This window comes from Cnephaeus nilssonii (genome assembly GCF_951640355.1).
Source record: "Cnephaeus nilssonii genome assembly, chromosome: 21".
Taxonomy (NCBI): domain Eukaryota; kingdom Metazoa; phylum Chordata; class Mammalia; order Chiroptera; family Vespertilionidae; genus Cnephaeus; species Cnephaeus nilssonii.
The window spans coordinates 26,243,182-26,264,470 of record NC_137092.1 but is presented as its reverse complement, the minus strand read 5'-3'; the positions used below and the strand labels follow the sequence as shown (position 1 = coordinate 26,264,470).

Here is a 21,289-nt window from a genome sequence, read left to right as displayed (position 1 = left end):
TAGCTTACATAGCTACCAACATAGAAAGAAGTGGGGAAGCTTTGAACATATCTTGTACTTTTCATCAAGGCTAAAGTGCAAAATATCTCCATATCTCTGGTATTTTAATAGGAAAAATCATCAAACATACATAATAAAGGAACTGCACTGACAGAATACAAAAAAAGACCTCTTTAAATATATACCTGGAGACTACATAAGACCAATATAGTATTTCTTCAGTGAAATCTGTAAATGAACCAAGTTCTCAACTGAACTTTAGATTTTGTTTGATTCTTTCCCAGGATCAGAAATTACAAAATTAGAGTAGGGGAGAAATGGGAAAAAATAACATTGCATGACAAAGAACTAAGTTCATAAAGAACCTTTCTGTAAAGAGAGAGAGAGAGAGACCATGAAAATAATAATCCTATGAGAACTGATTTTTGAACACAGTAAATTTGAGCCTTGGTCTTCATGAAGATACTATAGCTTATATAGTAAACTTATATAGAAAACTATAAACATACAAGACTCCAGGGGAAAAAAGTCAAAATACATATTATTTCACATTATATAAGGCCTAAACTTTTGAGGGGAGGAAAAAAGATGGCCAACTGAATCTTAAGAATACAGAATCATGCCCTGGCCAGCTGGCTCAACTGGTTGGCGCATCATCCCATACACCAAAAGGTTGCAGGTTCAATTCCCAATCAGGGCACATACCTAGGTTGCAGTTTTGACCCTAGTCGGGGCACATACAGGAGACAACCATCAATGTTTCTCACATTGATGTTTCTCTCTGTAGAAATCAATAAAACATATCCTCAGGTGAGATTAAAAAAAAAAGAATCCAAAATTATGAAAATTCCTGGGTCAAAGAGTGCTCCAAATGAAACCATACTTTGTAAGACATACTACTTAGATATATTTTTAAAAGGAAAGAAAAGGTTCTGAATAACTATAGTCCCTTCCAAAAGGGAAATCTTAAATTAAGGGGAAAAGATTCTAAGAGTATAAACGAGGCTGGCTCAGGAAGGAAGTTGAACAACATATCCAAGATAGTGTCCATAAAAGTAATGATGATACATCTTTAATAATAAAGAAATAGGCTATAAAAAAAGTTCATTATCCAGACTGGTTTTAGTAAAAGCTCATTTGTGCTCCTTTGTGGGTGCATAATAAAGTTCCATGGGTTTGTTCACTTTCCAGTATTTCTCACTGACCAATTCCAAAGAAAAAGAGCCATTTAATACCTAAAACAACAAGAAAGAGAAAGAATTATGAAAACTCAAAGCATAGTAATAGTGAGATGGAACAAACATCTCACTATTAAAAGTCCACCTTTAAAAAAAAGCTTAGGATAAACTTCTTGTCACTTATACTATTCATAAGACATATCAAAAAGTTAACTACCCTGTTTTCTATCTCTCAGGGTGTCAGGATCCTATCCTGCGCCATTTTATTAGGCCCCACCCCACCATTTGCCACTCTCAGATGGTTAATTTGCTTCCAGTTTCAATGGCCTATTATTTTAAACTAGAGGCCCAATGCACGAAATTCATTCAAGAGGCCCTGCCCCCGCTGCTGCCGCCTCTGCCTCTGCCCCTGCCCTCGCTGCGCGGCTTCGTCTGGAAGGTCTTCCGGTCTAATTAGCAGATTACATTTTTATTATTATAGATACTCACAGTGAACTGCCCACTGGCTGTTGCTATATAAATGGTATACTGCTTCTCACTGGCTGTATCAAGGTTCATCTGGTTTGATTCTCCTTTGCTTCGAAGTTCTTCTAAAGCTAACCTCACAGCCAGATACTTGGATAAGTGATCAACGGTGGCATTACCAGAAGTCTTTATGTATCTGGAAAAATAAATCATTAGAAATTTAATTTCTAAATTAATAATGAAAATGTACTTAGATTACAGGACTAATACATTTCTATAAAATGTAAATGTCTCTATTACTGATAAAATAGTACCAAAAATTATAATCATCTATTATCTAAAAATTCCTTATTGAAAGTATACTATCTACCAGGCCACAAAAGCATCCATAAAATGTGATATAAAATGATAAAAATCAAACAAATATACACAGTACTGAGGAAAAAGAACAAATATCTCAACCCAATGATCAAAGTTCTGCTGTCTACAGCAGCAAGAATATGACCAATTGCTTATTGTTTAAAAATTCATCAATTTTGTGGTGTTTGAAGACCGAGCATAAAAGTGCTAACCTTGGGGGTTAAGTATGTTATATTCATCAATTACTCACTGAGCAAATATTTGATGTTTATCTGTACTCAATGGCAGGCAGAATGCTGAGATACAGGGTCATCCTCACCAGCAAGAATTCTGATGTTTATTGGCACCCCAGTATCATTGTTAAGAAATTTAAGTGACCCTTTTTTCTCCCTCCTCTAAGAAGGAGGTTCAGGTCATTCCTTTCAGATATCCAAGTGTGGATGGGAAGCATGGAGGAAGAAAACAACAACCTAGGCATCAAGAATATCCAATGAACCCTGGCAGTCAACTGGATGGCAAATATTGCCCTTCTTTCTTATGCAAAATTGCCTTTTAACTCCCAATTAAATTTTCTGAATTCAGATAATCTAAAACTAATCCACACACTTACCTTGTCTGTGCACTGTCATCTTTTTCCATCAGTGTGGGATGAGGCCTGAACACTAACTCAATTTCACTAGCACCATCCATTACTGGATCAATTGCCACTGTTGCATTATTGTTATCAAGCTCAAGCCCAGAATCATCTGATGTTTTGGTCCGTTTGTTACTAGGCCCTGCTTCCTGATTGCTGTGTGTGGATGCATTACTACAGTGAGAACTGTCACCATTGTCTTCTGCTCCACTGCCATTTTCAATCTGTTGTTTCTTGCCTCGCTGTAGTCTAGTTAAGGAAACAAAAGGCATTGCAGAAAATGTACTTAGGCATTTTTAATGAACCCCTTTGAAGCATGTTTACAGAACTTTAGAATTCTAGAAAAGTCAAGAAGATTCTAGAAAAGCCCAGTAGGGGGCATGCAGGAGGCAGCCAACAGATGTTTCTCTTTTATCATTGTTTCTATCTCTCCCTACTCCCTCTCCCATTCCTCTCTCTCAAAAAAAGAAAAAGAAATCAATTTAAAAAAAGGATTGTGTAACTCTTTTAAAATAAATACATTCAAAATTTAGTACTTTTAACTATATATGATGAAAGGGGGCGGGTACTAGAAATATTAGGGGAGGGACTTGGTGAAGTATATTATTGTCTAATCACTATTCTGTATACCTGAAACTAATAATGAAATAATATTGAATATAAAAAGTGATTAAAAATTTTTTTTTAATTTTAATACTTTATATCACTTTACTAAATACAATTTCAGGTGAGTTTAATGGAGTTTAACCTCTAAGCCAGTGGTTAAAGGTTGCACTTTTTTTTTTTTAAATAAAAACATGTATTATTGATTTCAGAGGAAGAGAGGAAGAGATAGAAACATAAATGATGAGCGAGAATCATCCATTAGCTGCCTCCTACATGTCCCCTAGAGGGGATCAAGCCAGCAACCAAGGCATGTGCCCTGACTGGGAATCCAATTGTTACCTCCTGGTTCCTGGGTCAAGGCTCAACCACTGAGCAATACTGGCCAAACCACTCCTGAAACCTTAAATACTGATGCCTGAAGCCAATCAAAGATTCTGATTCAGTTGGTCTGAGGTGTTACCTGAGCCCTAGGATTTAAAAACTTTCCAAGTGACTCTGAAGTTCAGCCAAGGTGAGAACTAGATATGGATGGGACTCTATTGGCATCTCCTACTTTGGAAAATGATGAGGCCTAAATATATTAGGAGATGTCAGAGAGAAAAAGAGAATGGGAGTGAGAAGGTGCCCAAATTATGTAGGGTTTTAAAAGCCAAGGTCTTTTAACCTGAATGTTAATAGAAGTTATTAGAGACTTGGAAGCAAAGGAGAATCATGATTTGACTTTCAATTTCACAGAATCACTCTGGCTGCTGGGCTGAGGATAGACTATGTGGGGGAAGCTTGGAAAGTATAAAGACCACTCATGAGGATTTTTCAGTACCAAATGAAAGATAATGGTGACCTAGACCAATCTAGATAGATGATAGATAGATAGATATAGATATGTGTATGTGTGTGTGTGTGTATATATATATATATATATATATATATATATATACACACACACACACACACACACACACACACACATACACACACACACACACACATCTGGAGTTTTATATATATATAAGCAAGTGGAATGACAGAGCTGCCATCAACTGAAATGAGCAAGAATTAAGAAAAATAGGGGGTAAGAACAAAAAGTTCAGTACATGTCTATACATGGTAAGTTTCAGGTAAGAAATAGCTAATAACATACAAAGGGAACCAGGAAAATATGGTCTCCTGAAAGCTAGGAGAAGAAAATCATTCAGAAAAATTAATTTGTAAAATACTACTAAGTAAGATGGGGTCTGAGAATCAGCAATTAGATTTCACAATGTGGACACCACTGGTAACTTTTGATAAGAGCGATACAAGGGATTAAAGTCTGACTAGAGGGTTCAAAATGAAATGAAAAAAGTAGAGACAGTGAGCACAGACAACTCTTTTAAGAAGTTTTGCTATAAAAAGAAGAGGAGAAATAAAATAGTAGGTAAGTGGAGGGAGAAGTGAGTATAAAAGGGTATTCAAAAGTTTTAGTGTTTTAAATGGAAACCCAGGCATATATGATACCTGGAGGCATATACCACACTTGCATGAAAATGTAATCATGCAGAACTACTATTTATTACTTTTTGTATTTTGTCTTTTTCAAAATGAAGGCTAAGTAAATTCAATATTTAATAAAGTATTCAGGAAAATGGCCACCTTCTTCCCCATATACCTGTTCATGGCCTGTATCTTCAGTCCTTCCTCAATGCTGTGACTGAGTGCTTGCTGATTATTGTGCTTATTGATCCTGGCTAATACTCTCTCTTGATGAGCTTCATACTCATCACGACTTGGATAAATTTTGCTGATGAGTGCATCAAAGTTCGGGTCTGGCCTTAGTGATCTTTTGGAAACTAGCTTTTTCCGACATGTAGGACATTCTTTATTGCTAAATAAAAAGAGAGGAAAAACAATGTAAATGATGCCAGTACCTTTAGGCTAAAGACAAAAATATGTAGCTTCCGAATAGTTACATTATCTTTATTCTAATATCTTTAAGAAGTCACAGAAATTTAAACTGATTAACCTAAACTTTATTAAAAATCTGACTAATCTTGGGTAAGCAAGATTTTTGGAAATCTCAGATACTCTATACTACTTGTCAAGGGAAAAATTTGAATATCCCTAATGATAATTTATATATAACCATTTTAGAAATAGAAATCCATTCTTTTCCTAATATTAATTTCCCCTTTCTCATTCCCATGATATACAAGCAAAAAATCATCACCTATATTAATTTGTTATCAATGTTTTTATAACAATTCATAAGGATATCATTTTGTATACTTAAATAGAAAAACCATGGTTTAATAATTTCCTCAAAACAAATATGCACCCTATAAAGCTTCTGAAAAATGTATAAAATGAATTGTTTCAAAACAATGATACTCCAATAATTCAAACCTAGACTTTAGGAAAATTTCCAATTCTCAAATGAATACTTCTAGAGCAGTGATTCTCAACCTTTCTAATGCCGCAACCCTTTAATACAGTTCCTCATGTTGTGGTGACCCCCAACCATAAAATTATTTTCGTTGCTACTTCATAACTGTAATTTTGCTACTGTTATGAATCGTAATGTAAATATCTGTGTTTTCCGATGGTCTTAGGCTCTACAGCAGCAGTTCTCAACCTGTGGGGCGCGACCCACAGGTTGAGAATCACTAGCAGGATCGCCTGCTGTAGAGCCTAAGACCATCGGAAAACACAGATATTTACATTACGATTCATAACAGTAGCAAAATTACAGTTATGAAGTAGCAACGAAAATAATTTTATGGTTGGGGGTCACCACAACATGAGGAACTGTATTAAAGGGTCGTGGCATTAGAAAGTTTGAGAACCACTGCTCTAGAGTATGTACTTCTCAAAACCCATAGAGCACTGTCTTGGTACAACTGAAGTGCCTAGTATAACTCATTTCAACATACCCACTTCTGAGGGCTGTGATAATGCAATCTGCACAAAAACGGTGTAAACACTCCTTTGTAGTCATGGTGTTCTTCAACATATCCAAACAAATTGGGCACATTAATTCACTGTGTAGACTTCGAGGTGAAACCACAATTTCCAAGCCATCTGTTATTGCCTCCTGTAAAAGAGGTAATTTAAATGCTTTTTAAATTCAAATGTGGATAAGTTCAAATACACAAAAGTATTGAGAATGACAAAAATGAACATCTACATACCTATCACCCAGCCACTATCACTGTCAGCTCACAGCCAATCTTGTTTCGGCTATAATGTCCCCCAATTCCCCTCATTGCTGCCACCAATGCATTATATACAAATGCTCTCATTTTAATGCTAAAGGTAATATATTAATGTATCTAAAAGACAACTAGGAGTAAATTAGCCTAGTATAATAAGAAAAAGCATTGAATTAGGAATCAAATGCCTTAGGTTTTAGTTCTAGTCATATTAACTAGTTATGTGGTTCTAAATAACTATTTAACATTGTTCGTTACTCTGCAAAATGAGGAAGTTTCTTCCGTCTTCAGAAATTACACCATTTTGATAATCTAGTCCCCCCTTTTTTATCAGTGGCTTCACTTTCTGAGGTTTCAGTTACCTACGGTCAACCACAGTCCGAAAATATTAAATGGAATATTCCAAAAATAAACAACTCAGAAGTTTTAAATTGTGCACTGTTCTGAGTAATGTGATGAAACCTTATGGCGTCCTGTTTCATCCCACTTGGGAGGTGAATCAGCCCTTTGTCCAGCATATCCCCACTGTATACACAAGCTACCCTTACTTTGGCGACAGAAGCCTTCTCAGTTATCAGATCAACTGTCTCAGTATCTTGAGCTGTGTTCAAGTAACCTTTATTTTACTTCCTAATGGCCCCAAAGCACAACAGTAGTGATGCTGGCAATTTAGATATGACAGAGAGAAGCTATAAAGTGCTTTCTTTAAATAAAAAGGTGAAAGTTCTCAATAATAGAAAATATCGTATGCTGAGGTTACTAAGATCTATAGTAAGAAGAAATCTTCTAGCCATGAAATTGGCTAAGGTATAAACTAAACTTTATCCTAGGTATGTTTGTATAGGAAAAAAAAACAAGGTATTTATAGTGTTTAGTACCACCTGTGGTTTCAGGCATGCACTAGGTGTCTGAGAATGTAATCTTGTGGATAAGAGAGGACTACTGTAAGTTATACATTTCATGCCATCTATTAAAAAGATTTTAAGATTCCAATACAAATATTTCCTAATTGATATGCAGTTTAACTATTTCATTTTAAAATCATTTTTTTTAAACTTAAAAAGTCTTGATCCACAAAAGCAATTTTACACAAAGTGGTCAGGTTCTCGGGCTAACTGATTTAAACCACAGTACATCTGAAGTATTTTTATTTGTCATGACTAAAAAATGTTAGTGAGAAAATGCATTTGGAGTTCCAATGTACACATCTCCCAGCTATAGAGAGACTAGTGACTCCTACTTCTTCTCCACCAACACTATCCACTCTTCCTACAAGGTGGCACTGAGAACAAATTACCTAGCTCAAAGGCCACCAGTACTGGCTCCTATGGAATAAGAAAAGAGATTCAGTAATACTGAAAGGAAGATGCAAGTAAAAATAAGGAGCTTCCCATGTTAGTGCCACTTTCTTGTTTCCACTGCCTCCCCATAGTACTTGCTTTCTCTAAAGGGTCAAAGACTGGTGACCCCACAAGGAAAGACAGAAATAACAGGTACTGTCCATAAAGAATGCAAGTAAAATATATTTATATTTATAATAACTATCACTATTATCAAGTGTCTATCATGTTTCAGCCTCACTATATAAAGCATTTTCTGTATTTTATTTTACTTAGTGTTTTTTTTTTAATATATTTTATTGATTTTTACAGAGAGGAAGGGAGAGGGATAAAGAGTTAGAAACATCAATGAGAAAGAATCATTGATTGGATGCCTCCTGCACACCCCCTACTGGGGATGTGCCTGCAACCAAGGTACATGCCCTTGACAGAAATCGAACCTGGGACCCTTCAGTCTGCAGGCCGATGCTCTATCCACTAAGCCAAACTGGTTAGGGCTATTTTACTTAGTTTTAATACATACACAAACTTCTGATTTAGGAATTATAACCTCTGATAAGGAAATAATCAAAGAGAATGATGATGACTCAGCTAGTAAGTCTGTCCTGATTAGAAAGAACTTGCCTAGCAAAATCCCAACCCTGGATATACCCAACCATCCATGTTCTCCAGGCCTGTGCCTGTGCAGGTAGAGCAGCACTGTGGAGGTAAAATGGGGGGAATCTCACAACCAGACTGGGATCACTGAAACTTTCACCAGACTCAAATGGGTGTTCAACACGGCTCTGTAATTGGTTTCTCCAACAAACTCCTTTTTCCTTTCACTACACTATTGTACACCTTTCCTTCTATCTGCAGACCTTCTCCACCTGAACATTCAATACATTACCTTACCTCAAATTTCATAATCATCTTCTTTCTTGCTATAAGGAGAAAGTATACCTCTTCCTATTGAAAATACATTCCTTCCTATGTTATCAAGTGTATCATTCTTGACTACTCTATCTGCTCTCAGATTTTAGCCAACTTTCCTCCACTAAATCAGCCTGTAGTAGTATCTCCATAGAGTTGCTACACAGAGAAATGTGAATGATGCGCCTTAGAGCTGTCAAGGGCGGAGTGGAGGGAGGAGAGGGGAGTGTTGGACAAGGGAAGTGGAAGGAGTCTACACAGCTCTATCTCCTTACAAACAAAACGAAATTTAAAACTTCCCAATTCTATGTTCCCCTCCAGTGTTTGCTCCATTTCTCTGCTCTACTGCAGAGCCAAACTTTTCTGAAGAATTGCCTATGTTTTCACTTTTTCCCCCTTCAACATAGCAACACAATCAAGTGAATCTCTTAAAAAATTCACCAAGTACATATTGACAAATCTAATGTACACTTTTGTAATACTCATCTTATTCATCTTCTGAATACTGTTGAAAACAATAACTGAATCCTCCTCCTTGAAACACTTCCTCATAGATTTTGTCCCCTCTCTCTCATTTTCCTTACTTTTCCCTGTCTCCTTAGCTGGCTCCTTGTCCATTACTTAATTTCTAAATGTTGAAGCTCCTCTGGATGAAGATCCGGGCCCTCTGCTCCTCTCTTTCTAGGCGATCTTATCTATTCACCATGCTGTAAATGGGCTGACAATCTCTAAAACTTAGTATTTAGTCCAGATCTCTAGTTAGCATCACTGCCTGTCTTATAGGCATCACAAACTTAAAATGAGTTCAGTTTTAAGTATGCTTATCTCCTTCAACCCTGCTTCCATCCCCAGTCTTCCCCATCTTTAACTTCTCAAAATAGTCTTCCCTACTTATCTCTCAAGGTATAATTCTATGGATGTTTATCTGTTTAATGTCTATAAATTCTAAGAGCTGATGTTACATGTTTTATTCACCATTTCACCTAGTGCCTAGCTGAGGACCTGTAGAATATGGACTCAAATTATTTGTTGAATGAATGAATGAAGTGTCAATCAAACATACAAAAGTCAGTACTACTTATATGGCAACTAGTAGCCCATTTGCAGGAAAAATCCTGCAAGCGGCCGCTGCGGCCACATGCGCTGCCGCCGCCGCCGTTGCGGCCGCCGCGCCTGCACCCGCGCGCCACTGCCACCCGCTCCGCTCCACCCCGCTCCACTCCGCCCTGCCCCGCCCCGCCCTGCCCAGGCTTTCCCTCTGGCAGCCATCTTGCTTTCCGCTTTTCCTCCCTCTTCCTTCTAAGTTGTCTTCAGTCTTCACTCCTCCCTCCCGCAGCGTATGCAAATTAACCGCCATCTTTGTTGGGTAATTTGCATACTCGCCCTGATTGGCTGGTGGGCGTGGCTTTTGATGGTGGGCGTGGCTTAGGTGTAGCAAATGTGCGGTCAATTTGCATATTACTATTTTATTAGGTAGGATTTATTATTATTATTATTATTACTGTTAAGTTCGTCCAAGTTTTCATTTTCTAAAAATGCATCCCAATTTACATATGTATCATATTTCCCCTGTTATCTTAGTCTACATTACCTGAGGTGTTCGTTGTAATTCATATAAACTGAGTTCCCATGTTTTGCTTAATGGTTGAGTTCCATTCGTTTGCACAGCCTGAGACATTGCTAGGGATAAAAAGGAAAGAAAAAACAATTTTAGTATCTGAAAGGGAAATAAATCTCAAAAGTGATTTTTAGGAATTGTAAATCCTGACGGTAATAAAAATAAAAATTATACACTGGCTCCTCAAAATTTTTTTTAAAAAAGCTCAAGAATCTCTCCATTTAAAATACAAACTACTAAAAAGCAAGAGAGATTAACTGATCTCTGAATGCCCAAAATAATTAAACACACAGAAAGTACTTGATCATTACTGAAGGTATAGAAAACTGTCTTAACCAAAACAGTACTTTCTTAAAGAGGCATTGTCATGGAACTTAGAACTAAATCAGGAAAATTTCAGATTCTACAGCATGGCCTCTAGTCCAACTTTTGTCAAAGGTACAAAAGCTGCTTTCTAGCACTTTAAGCTACTGGTCACTCTGTTCTTCTTAAGGAAAAACTGGTTAACCAGAACCTAACCTGCCAGAGTATTAACCAGAACCTCACTGACCTGGAGAAAGAAAATAACCAACTCTTGCGCATTCTAGCCATCTATCCCCACCTACTGGGGAAACGGGGAGGGGAAAAACTAAGAACCAAAAATTGACAGCATTATTTGTAATATCAAAAAATCATAAAAGTCTATGCATGCCTGTCAAAAATCTATGCATGCCTATTCTTTTGACAGGCATGCATATATATAGATAAATAGATATAGATATAGATATAGATATAGATATAGTATTCTGTACTAAGATATAGATATAGATATAGTATTCTTACACAGTATAGATATAGTATTCTGTACTAAGTATTCTGTACTAAGATATAGATATAGTATTCTTACATAGTATTCTGTACTAAGATATATAGTACAGAATACTATGTAAGCTGTATATCTGACATGGAGTTCAACAGATGGACACAACAAACATTAAGTTTTTTAAAAAGCTAGTTGTAGAGCAAAATGTTTATCATGCCTGTTTTAGAAATTAAAACAGAAATCCAAACACCTAAAGATGCTTGTGATTCTGAGTTCTGTTCACCATCTGTCAGCCACATCTGTCATTCTTCTCTTTATCAATCTTGCTCATTTTCATTTTACAACCTTCACTAGCTCATCCTTCTATATGTAACAAAAGGCTCTCTTTCCCAAAGATTTTCCCATAGCTAGCTCCTTCATGAAGTTTAACAAAATTCTTACTTTGACATTCTTTCATGTCTTCCTTCCCCCACCACCCTCCCACCGTGGCACTTTTATCTATCTTATTCTCCACAATATCCCCACTACCTTGCATTGGGCCTGGCACATAGCAACTACTTAAAACGATACTTTTTTAAAAAGTCATGGTCATGGAACTTAGAACTAAATCAGGAAAATTTCAGACTCTACAGCAGGGGTCCTCAAACTTTTTAAACAGGGGGCCAGTTCACTGTCCCTCAGTGAAGGGCCGGACTATAGTTTAAAAAAAAACTATGAACAAATTCCTATGCACACTGCACATATCTTATTTTGAAGTAAAAAAACAAAACAGCAAAAACACCCGCATGTGGCCAGTGGGCCGTAGTTTGAGGACGCCTGCTCTACAGCATGGCCTCTAGTCCAACTTTTGTCAAAAGATCTTCTTAAGCTCTGCCCTCAGGAAAAACTGGTTAACCATAACCTAACCTGCCAGGGCATTGCTGAAGAACTCAACAATGGTTATGATTAAAAGAAAGGAGCTCAAGTTAGACAATCTTAACAGTGTTTCACCTGTTCATGACTAAAAAAGTGTCACTTCAAATTATCATGGGGAAGGGAAGACAAAAGGAGGATTTATCAGTTTCTATGCATAGAGAAAATATTTTTGTGTTTCTGCATGGTTAGGGCCCGAAGCAAAAAAAAAAACAACCAGAAAAAAAAACCCTAAAAAACACAGAAAAACATTTGTCCCTCAGACAAGTCTTAAAACACAAAGATAACTGAATAGATAAGAGATTTATCTTCCTAGACGTATGCGTTTATATTTCAGGAGGCTGAGACTACGGAGACATTCCAGGGGCCTTAAAGTTTAAGACCTCTCTGATACCCGCCCCTGCCCAGAAAAATTCATTTACATTCTAAAGATTGTATCCTCTTTCTCAACTAAGGAAAATTTGTTTACATTAGGGAGCAATGATTTCTCTGCCTTTCTCAGGAGGTGAGGTAACAACTACATAAGCTCCCAGATTCATATTTTTAGATTCTTTGCCTACCAAATGAACATCTAGCTCTCACTGCATTGCTTCGGGGGTGGATGAGGGGAGGGGGTGAGAAGAACTCAGGCAAAGGGGAACTGATGCAGTTATTGCTGTAATAATAATCTATCCATCCTTGTCCCTGAAATTTTGTGTCTACTTCCAGGATAATATGAATAAATATAGCTTTTAAATATTTATCATTCTACCATACAGAATTTGGTTCCTAAAATTACCCTATAATTTAGGCTTTAAGAAGACTAACAACTTTTTTTGAAAATGAATACTGTATAGAAATTATATTCAGGACAAAAGTACATTAAGTTCCCACATACCATCTTTGAAGGGATTAAGATAATATAGGCCAGGTACATTGTTCTCTGATCATCAAGAATATTAAAGTGTAGAGAACCTACGGTATATGGCCTTTATCCTTTGGTCAGACTTGCAATAGACCAAAGTTTCAAGTAAGACCCTGACACGTGCTGGGACATAGTGAACTCATAACTAAATTCTCAATAAGAACTTCAAGTGTACATTTTCTATAGTATGGGTGAAAGAAGAATTGATATTAAATACCACACATACAAACAAATGGGCAGGCACTGTGTTATAAAATTTTAGAAGTCTAAATTATGCTCTTACCAGAGTGCAGCTATAAGAAAGCAGCCATGAGGGAGATTCCATACTGGATAAAACTTCCCCCCAAAAAGAAGCTTTAAATATAACTTATTTTGAGCTAACACCTCAGAGTTCTATGCCTGTAAATATTTACCAGTTGCTTTAATCATAAAAATTACCTGGCCTGTTCAGACTATTTGAAATACAACTACAGTCTGATATGAGTAAATTATAAATTATACCCCTCAAAAGAGAGTTAGGGAAATGGGGTTATTTAGCAATGTCAATTCACAGTTTGAAAAATGATTGCTGTATTACTTTCTGAAGACTGCTGTACCAAACCACCACACGTATGAGGATTTAAAGGAGAAATTTATCTCTCAGTTCTAAAGGCCAGAAATTCTAAATCAGTATCTCTAGGCCAAAATCAAGGTGCTGGCAGGGCTGCACTTCCTCAAGAGATTTTAAGGGAAACTGTTCCTTGCCTTTTCCATCTTGGAATAACTGCTGGCATTCCTGGTGTGTGGTCACATAGCCTCCTCCTTTTCTGTGGGAAGAATCTCCCTCTGCCTATCCCTTTTTTCTGTTTGTTTTTTTAAAATATGTTTTTATTGATTTCAGAGAGGAAAGGAGAGGGAGAGATAGAAACATCAATGATGAGAATCATTGATCGGCTGCCTCCTGCACGCCCCCTACTGGGTATCAAGCCCGAAACCTGGGCATGTGCCTTTGACCAGAATCAAACCCAAGACCCTTCAGTCTGCAGACCCATGCTCTATCCACTGAGTCAAACTGGCTAGGGCTGCCTATCTCTTTAAAGGGCACATGATAACATTTAGAGCCCACCCAAATAATCCAGTACAATCTCCTTATATCAAGATTTTTAATTTAGTGACATCTGCAAAGACCTCCCTCCTCCCCCCCAATAAAGTATCATTACAGATGCCAGGGATTAGAATACAGATATTGTTTGAGGGCCTATTTTTCAGCCTACCACACTTGCCAAAAAAAAGTAAGAGTAACTTATAACCAACTCCTCACAGCCAACACTTTATGTCTTAATCCTGTATATAATTTGTTCCCTTAATTTGTTTTTTAGACTTTGAAATATATATCAGAAATACACTTTTTAAAATTAACTCTTCCAAACTTTAGCATTGTTTTCTTCTTTCATTATATTATACAATATGTGAATGATCAAATGATTTGTTCCTTAATTAAACACTCCTTGCTTACAGGATACAGGTGTTAGCTTTTAGAAATTTATTCAAGACTAGGCAAACTAGGGAGCAATGATAAATTCTGAGTAAGCAATTCAACCGTCATCATAGCATTGCCTGCAGTATCACCCCATGAAAACCACTTGCAGCAGTTTTTAATCTGAAGTGGACAGCTGTAAGACAGACACTAATTTCTGTAAACATCTAAAGACAGTGTTCTTTATTGAAAAAGTTGTCATTGTACTAAACAACTGTAATATACATCTAAATTATTTCTGCTAACCTAATAGCTTCTTTATTTAAAGATAATATAATCAACTCCTAATTGGATTGTATTTTTTCCACATCATGGAACACAGAGCAGAAACCTTTCAAAGGTGAATTACAGAGCTTCATTATCCAGTCTTAATTAAGTTTTTGAGTACTGATAACAGACTTAAGGTTTTCTAACCTCTATATAATTAAGTTATTGTTACAGGAAAAATAAATGTTCTAAGATTTTTTAAAGTACCACTTAAAATGCAGACCTAGATAATCTAGATCATCTGTGCCCTCTTATAATATTTGTCATCACTCATCACTATTTCATTCTAACACTACTCCTTCAACCCCTGTTGCACAACACACAGATACTTTCTTAATGGCCCAATACAGTCTTTCCCCAAAGCTTCAGATATACCTATCAAGGTCTAATATTAGGCAACATCAGTCATATTAGCAGCAGCCTTGTTTTCCTTCTGTCCCTGTCTACCCACATTAGAAGCTAACAGACCCACAATGAAAACCAGTTGAGTAGGAAACATTTATTGAGAGCTACTATGTGATAGGAAATGAGACCCTCCAAGAGTTTATTGGCTAGTGGGCCTGAACCATGTTTTCCACACAATTTGGTAAATGCTACAAAAGAACAAAAAAGTAGTCACATGGAGGAGCAGAAATCAGAAAAGGGTTTCCTAGAGAGACTCCTCCCTTGGAAGAGGAGAATTTAAGGTTAAGTGTAAGTTAACCAACTAAGGAAAGGAAAGCAGTCCAGAAGGACCAACATAGTAAGCAAAGGCACAACTCAGCATGGGGTGTTTGTGAAACTGGAAGTAGTTCACTACTAAATGAGTGAAATGTGAGAAGCTGACATAAGTGAAGCCATTTAAAAATGGAGCCAGAATTGGAGGGGGGGGGGGGGGGGGGAGGAACACCTGTGATAATCTGAACAATAAAGATTTATTTAACAAAAAAAAAAGAATGAAATGAGCCCTGAATGGTTTGGCTCAGTGGATAGAGTACCGGCCTGAGGACTGAAGGGTCCCAGGTTTGATTCTGATCAAGGGCATGTACCTTGGTTGCGGGCACATCCCCAATAGGGGTTGTGCAGGAGGCAGCTGACCAATGTTTCTCTCTCATTGATATTTCTAACTCTCTATCCCTCTCCTTTCCTCTCTGTAAAATTTCAATAAAATATTAAAAAAAGAATGAAATGAAAAAAAAAAATGGAGCTAGAGCAGCCATTCCAGAGGAAGTGCTTTGTAAGCCTTGAGCCTTGAACCTTTGGAATATTTGAACTAGGGAAAATAAGCTTTGGACTGGGCAAAACCAACAATGTATTACAAACAACCACTTGCAAAGCCAACAGAAAAGCAGACATTCTGAACACACAAACTGATGATTATGGATTCTCTTTTTGAAGACAGAATCAGTTACCAGCCACGTATAGCTAAAATGTTAACTCAGTTTGTTGGCACCAATAGAAATTTCTTTCGTCTATTCATGTAATTATTCCCTTCCTTTTCTAATAAAAACCCCTTGTGCTCACCCTGTAATTAGGACATTTAGGTCTCTGCCTGAATCAGTGTTTCCAGAATTGCAATTCTTTTGATCCCAAATAAACACTTGTTGCCTCTCATTTTTGGTTTTTTATTTTTAGCTTAACAGAAAAGAGGGAGGTTGGAAGTAGAACAGAGGCTGAAGAATTAAACTGTGGACCAGATTAGGGAGGCCTACTATGCCACATGCAAAGGTGTTGGGGGAAATCCACAGTGGAATGATAAAAATCAGATTTACATTTGAAACACACAAATCAATTCCAGCAGCAGTGGAGGATGGACCTGTGGAAGCAAAATTTAGTTGAAGAACTGTGCAATAATCCAAATGAAAAATGCCTACATTTTTATAATAAGCATGAATTAGAAGAGGCAAAGCTGAAAAACACTGAGGTAAAATACATGGGATACAATAAATGAGAAAAAAAGGAGAGTAAAGCCACAAGCTGCCAAGCTTGTTGCTGTCTAGTAGTCAGTACTAAAAAAAAAACAACAAAAAAAAAAAAAACCTAAAGTGAGATAGCAAAATATATTTTTAAAACAGGAAATGGTATGCATGTTCTAGAAAGGGATGAGAAGCTAACTTCATTTTTTGGACTTGTTGCACATGAGGTATATGCAGGTGATCCAGAAGCATAAACACACCTGAAGCATGAAAGGTTCTGATAGGAAATTTAATATTATAGTAATCAAAACTGTAAGAGAAAAGAACATGCAGTGTGAAAAGAAAATGTAGAATAAGAATTAAAGGAAACTGGGCTTGCTAACTAAGCCACAGGTTATAGGAAGACTACTATTCAAAATTATCCCACCATATATCAGTGTTATGGATTATTTGCATTTAGCTCTAAAACAACTCACCTGTAATACTACTGGACAGAAAGAAATCTACTGGTACATGGATGGAAATGGAGAGCGAAATAAGCCAGAAAGATAAATATCACATGATCTCACTCATATCCTATATAATTAAAGGCTAATATGCAAATTGACCAAACGGCGAAATGACTGGTCACTATGATGCACACTGACCACCAGGGGGCAGATGCTCAACACAGGAGCTGCCCCCTGGTGGTCAGTGTGCTCCCACAGGGGGCGCACCGGTCAGTCAGAAGCCGGGCTCACAGCTGGCGAATACAGCGGCGATGGCGGAAGCCTCCGCGGCCACACTAAGGATGTCCAACTGATGGCTTAAGCCCGCTCCCCATGGGCCTAAGCCGTCAGTCAGACATCCCCCGAGGGCTCCCAGACTGCAAGAGGGTGCAGGCCGGACTGAGGGACCCCCACCCCCCATTGCACAAATTTTGTGCACCAAGCCTTTAATGTGGAATATAATGAACAACATAAATTGATGAAATAAAACAGGTCCAGAGACATAGAAGCATCGAACAGACCATCCAACCTGTGGGGTGTGGGGAATGGAGGGAGTGGGGGCCAAGCGGGGGAGAGATCAACTAAAGGACTTGTATGCATGCATATAAGCATAACCCATGGACACAGTCAGTAGGGTGGTGAGGGCATGTGGGGGGGGGGAGGGCGGGGACGAGTGGGGAGAGGTCAAAGGGGAAAAAAGGATTCATATGTAAATACTTTAAACAATAAAGAATTTTAAAAAGGAAATCTACTGGTGAACCTCATCCTTGTGATATCAACTACTCTTCAGAAACACCATAAAAATTAAAGTATGAAATTCCTCCAAGTTTAAAATAATTTACCTATTTTATAGGATTCTGTGAAGAACATGATAGATATAATTGTTGTAATAAAAGAAACAAATCAGCCATATCCTATTCAACCTCATATCTAAAAATAAAGGAAAACTTAAGATTGTTCCTGAGGGAGAATAATCATTAATCATAACTCACTATATGGAAGCTAAATTACTTAGGGCTATAATGTATCAATTTAAAACACACTAAAATATTCCATCTGTAAGTTTTTGGTGGCTTTCTGAATTAAGTCTCCAACTTAGTGGTAGGCTGAATAATGGGCCCCCAAAGGTGTCCACATCCTATGTTCAAAATTTGAATATGCTACCTTACATGGCAAAAAGGACTTTGCCAGTGTGATTAAATTCAGACTTGAAATAGGGAGGTTATCGTTGATTATCTGGGTTTGGCCCAATGTGATTACAAGGGTCCTGATAAGAAAGAAGGGGGTGTGATGAAGGGGCAGGGATAGTAGTCAAAGAGATAAATCGAAAGATGCTATGCTGCTGGCATGAAGCTGGAGAAAGAACCCATGAGCTAAGTGACGGCAGGTTCTAGAAGCTAGGAAAGGATATGATTCTCCCCTAGAGCCTCCAGAAAGAAAACAGGCCTACCAACATCTTGATTTTGATCCTATCAGTTATTGTTTAGCTCATCTCCTCTCCGCTAATGAATTTACCATGCTACCTTAACAAAGAGAAAAAATTATACATGTGAATATACATATGCTTATATAATATATCCTCTCTAATAAAATGGTAATATGCAAATTAACCATCACTCCGCTACATGAGCCACGTCTACCAGCCAAGCCACGCCCACCAGCCAATCAGGGCGAGTATGCAAATTAACCCCAATCCAAGATGGCTACAGCCACAGAGAGCAAGGTTTCCCAGGTAACAGAGGAAGCCAAGCTTTCCATAGCCGTTGCAGGCCTAAGCCTCCACTCAAGCTACAAAGTTTCAATTATAGAAGGTAAACAAATTCAAACAAATGGCGGCAGAATGGAGCTTGAGAGAGCAGCCAGGGTTGCCAGCGGCAACAGGGGAAGCAAAGCTTTCCGCACACCCTGGCCAGGCCCACCCGCTTAAGGCAACAAAGTTTCAATTATAACCCCAACACAAATGGCTGCGGCCTCGGAGGGAGCCCTAGGCTTGGCTCCGCTCCAGGCTACAAAGTTTCAATTGTAGAAGGAAAATAAATCCCAGATACCAGGGCCTCTGCTTGGGTTGCCAGGGGGCGTGGCCGGCCTGCAAACCACCACAGGCCCCTTGCTCAGGCCGCCCCACGCCCCAAGGGAACCCCACCCTGATCCAGGACACCCTTCAGGCAAACCAGCTGGCCCCCACCCCTGTACCAGGCCTCTATCCTATCTAATAAAAGAGTACATGCAGATTGATCATCACTGCAACACACAATATAGCTGCCCCCATGTGGACACAAGATGGCCACCACAAGATGGCCAGCAGGGGAGGGCAGTTGGGAGGCACCTGGCCTGCAAGGGAGGGCAGTTGAGAGGGACCAAGCCTGCAAGGGAGGACAGTTGGAGGTGATCAACCCTGCAGGAGAGGGCAGTTAGGGGTGACCAGGCCGGCAGAGGAGAGAAGCTGGGGACAAACAGGCTGGCAGGGGAGCAGTTAAGCATCAACCAGGCTGGCAGCGGAGTGGTTAGGGGGTGATCAGGCTGGCAGGCAGAAGCGGTTAGGGACAATCAGGAAGGCAGGCAGGCAAGCAGTTGGGAGCCAGCAGTCCTGGATTGTGAGAGGGATGTCTGACTGCCCGTTTAGGCCCGATCCTGGTGGGCCTAAACGGGCAGTCAGACATCCCTCCAGGAGTCCCAGATTAAAGAGGGTACAGGCTGGGCTGAGGGACAACCCCCCGCCGTGCATGAATTTCGTGCACTGGGCTTCTAGTATGCTTATATAATTGTGTGTGTGTATATAAAAACTCTAAAATACAAATTTAACACACCAAGCTCTGCAATAAATGTACTGCCTTATTCACGTGTAACTGTAGAGTTTACAAATTCCTTAATAAGGTTATGAAGCATGAAAATAAGCATTAGGCACATTGTCTCCTCTTTTCCCTTTGCAAAGGCAACACAATTTGTCACCAGGCTGACTCTTCTTCAAAAGGAGTGATCAATAAAGTTACCCCTAACAGTTTTTCTCATGTTTATACTCAGCCTTGCAAAATATCTGTTGCCACTAGGTGGAGACAATTTTGATAAAAGGGATATTGGTTACTCAAATAGGAGTAGCCACAAAGTTTCTACAAATACATGCACGTGGTAAAAAAGCTCTGCTTCTAAATTCTTGGGTGAACTAGGGCTAACCACTTTATCAGAGGATCCCGTTTCCTTCTCTGTAAATAAAATTTACGTTAAGTAGCATCAAGTGCCCTTCTTAGCTCTAATATTTTGTGGATCAAAAGCTTGCTATAAAAAAGATCCTTACCTCTACAATACCTAAAGATGATCCTTTCTCTTGACCTAAGAAAGTCTACCATTAGCAACTTCTTTTAACTTGCATACTTCAATCAAACACAACCAGTCATTCATTTCCTCCAATCTTTTCTTTTCAAAATAAGAGGCATATTGTGTATTAAAGTTCAAACATCTATCGTTCACAGCCAAGGGTTTCTGCACTTTGTCTTCAAGAAAACTGCTGAAACTATACATCTCCAGATCCATCTGGCTTGTTTGCATATCCTACCTAATAAAAGGGAAGTATGCAAATAACCATCACTCCGCTACGCCCACGATTGGGCCGGTGGGAGGCTGGGGGTGGGACTCGGGGTGGCTGATTGGGCTGGCGGGAGGAGCGGTGGGCAGGGACTTGTGAGTCCCCGTCCCCCCGTTCCTCCCGCAGGCCCCTACGGCTGGCACTGCAGGAGGACCCATGGGGCCAGCAGAAGGCGCCGGTGGCGGAACTCGGGGTGGCCGATTGCATGGCTGCCGGCACCAGTTTTCCGCCAGCACCAGTTTTCCTCTGGCTACCCGCCGATCGGAGCGCCTCCTGCCAGCCACGGTGGGAGGCACTCCGATCAGCGGGTGGCCAGAGGAAAACTGGTGCTGGCGGAAAACTGGTGCCGGCAGCCAGGTGAAGGAAGGTCTATTGCACGAAACTTCGTGCAACGGGCTTCTATTATCCTATATAATAAGAGAGAAATATGCTAATTATCCATTATGCTGTGAGGCATAACGACCGACCACGTAACAACTGGATCACGGATCTGCAAGAGGCTGGGGCATCGAACTACAAGCAGGCAGCGGAGAGCTACAGGAGGGGGCAGAGTAGCAAGCTATGAGGGGGGCAGGGAGCTACAGGAGGGCGGGGCAGCAGGCGGAGAGCTATAGAAGGGCGGCA

General features: G+C 39.0%; 1 protein-coding gene across 3 annotated transcripts in view; it reads right to left on the bottom strand.

Moving 5' to 3' along the window:
* Nucleotides 1-87: 87 nt before the first annotated feature.
* RNF2 (ring finger protein 2) overlaps nt 88-21,289 on the bottom strand; it is a 63,613-nt gene continuing 42,411 nt past the window's right edge. For all 3 annotated transcript variants that reach the window (XM_079761346.1, XM_079761345.1, XM_079761344.1), the window contains 6 exons: nt 10,275-10,363; nt 6,153-6,313; nt 4,892-5,107; nt 2,614-2,886; nt 1,668-1,839; nt 88-1,235 (listed from right to left, as the gene is read on the bottom strand). In XM_079761346.1, coding sequence (XP_079617472.1) covers nt 1,134-1,235; nt 1,668-1,839; nt 2,614-2,886; nt 4,892-5,107; nt 6,153-6,313; nt 10,275-10,361 — 1,011 coding nt within the window. In that variant the 5' untranslated portion in view covers nt 10,362-10,363 and the 3' untranslated portion in view covers nt 88-1,133. The remainder of the gene's footprint in view (nt 1,236-1,667; nt 1,840-2,613; nt 2,887-4,891; nt 5,108-6,152; nt 6,314-10,274; nt 10,364-21,289) is intronic.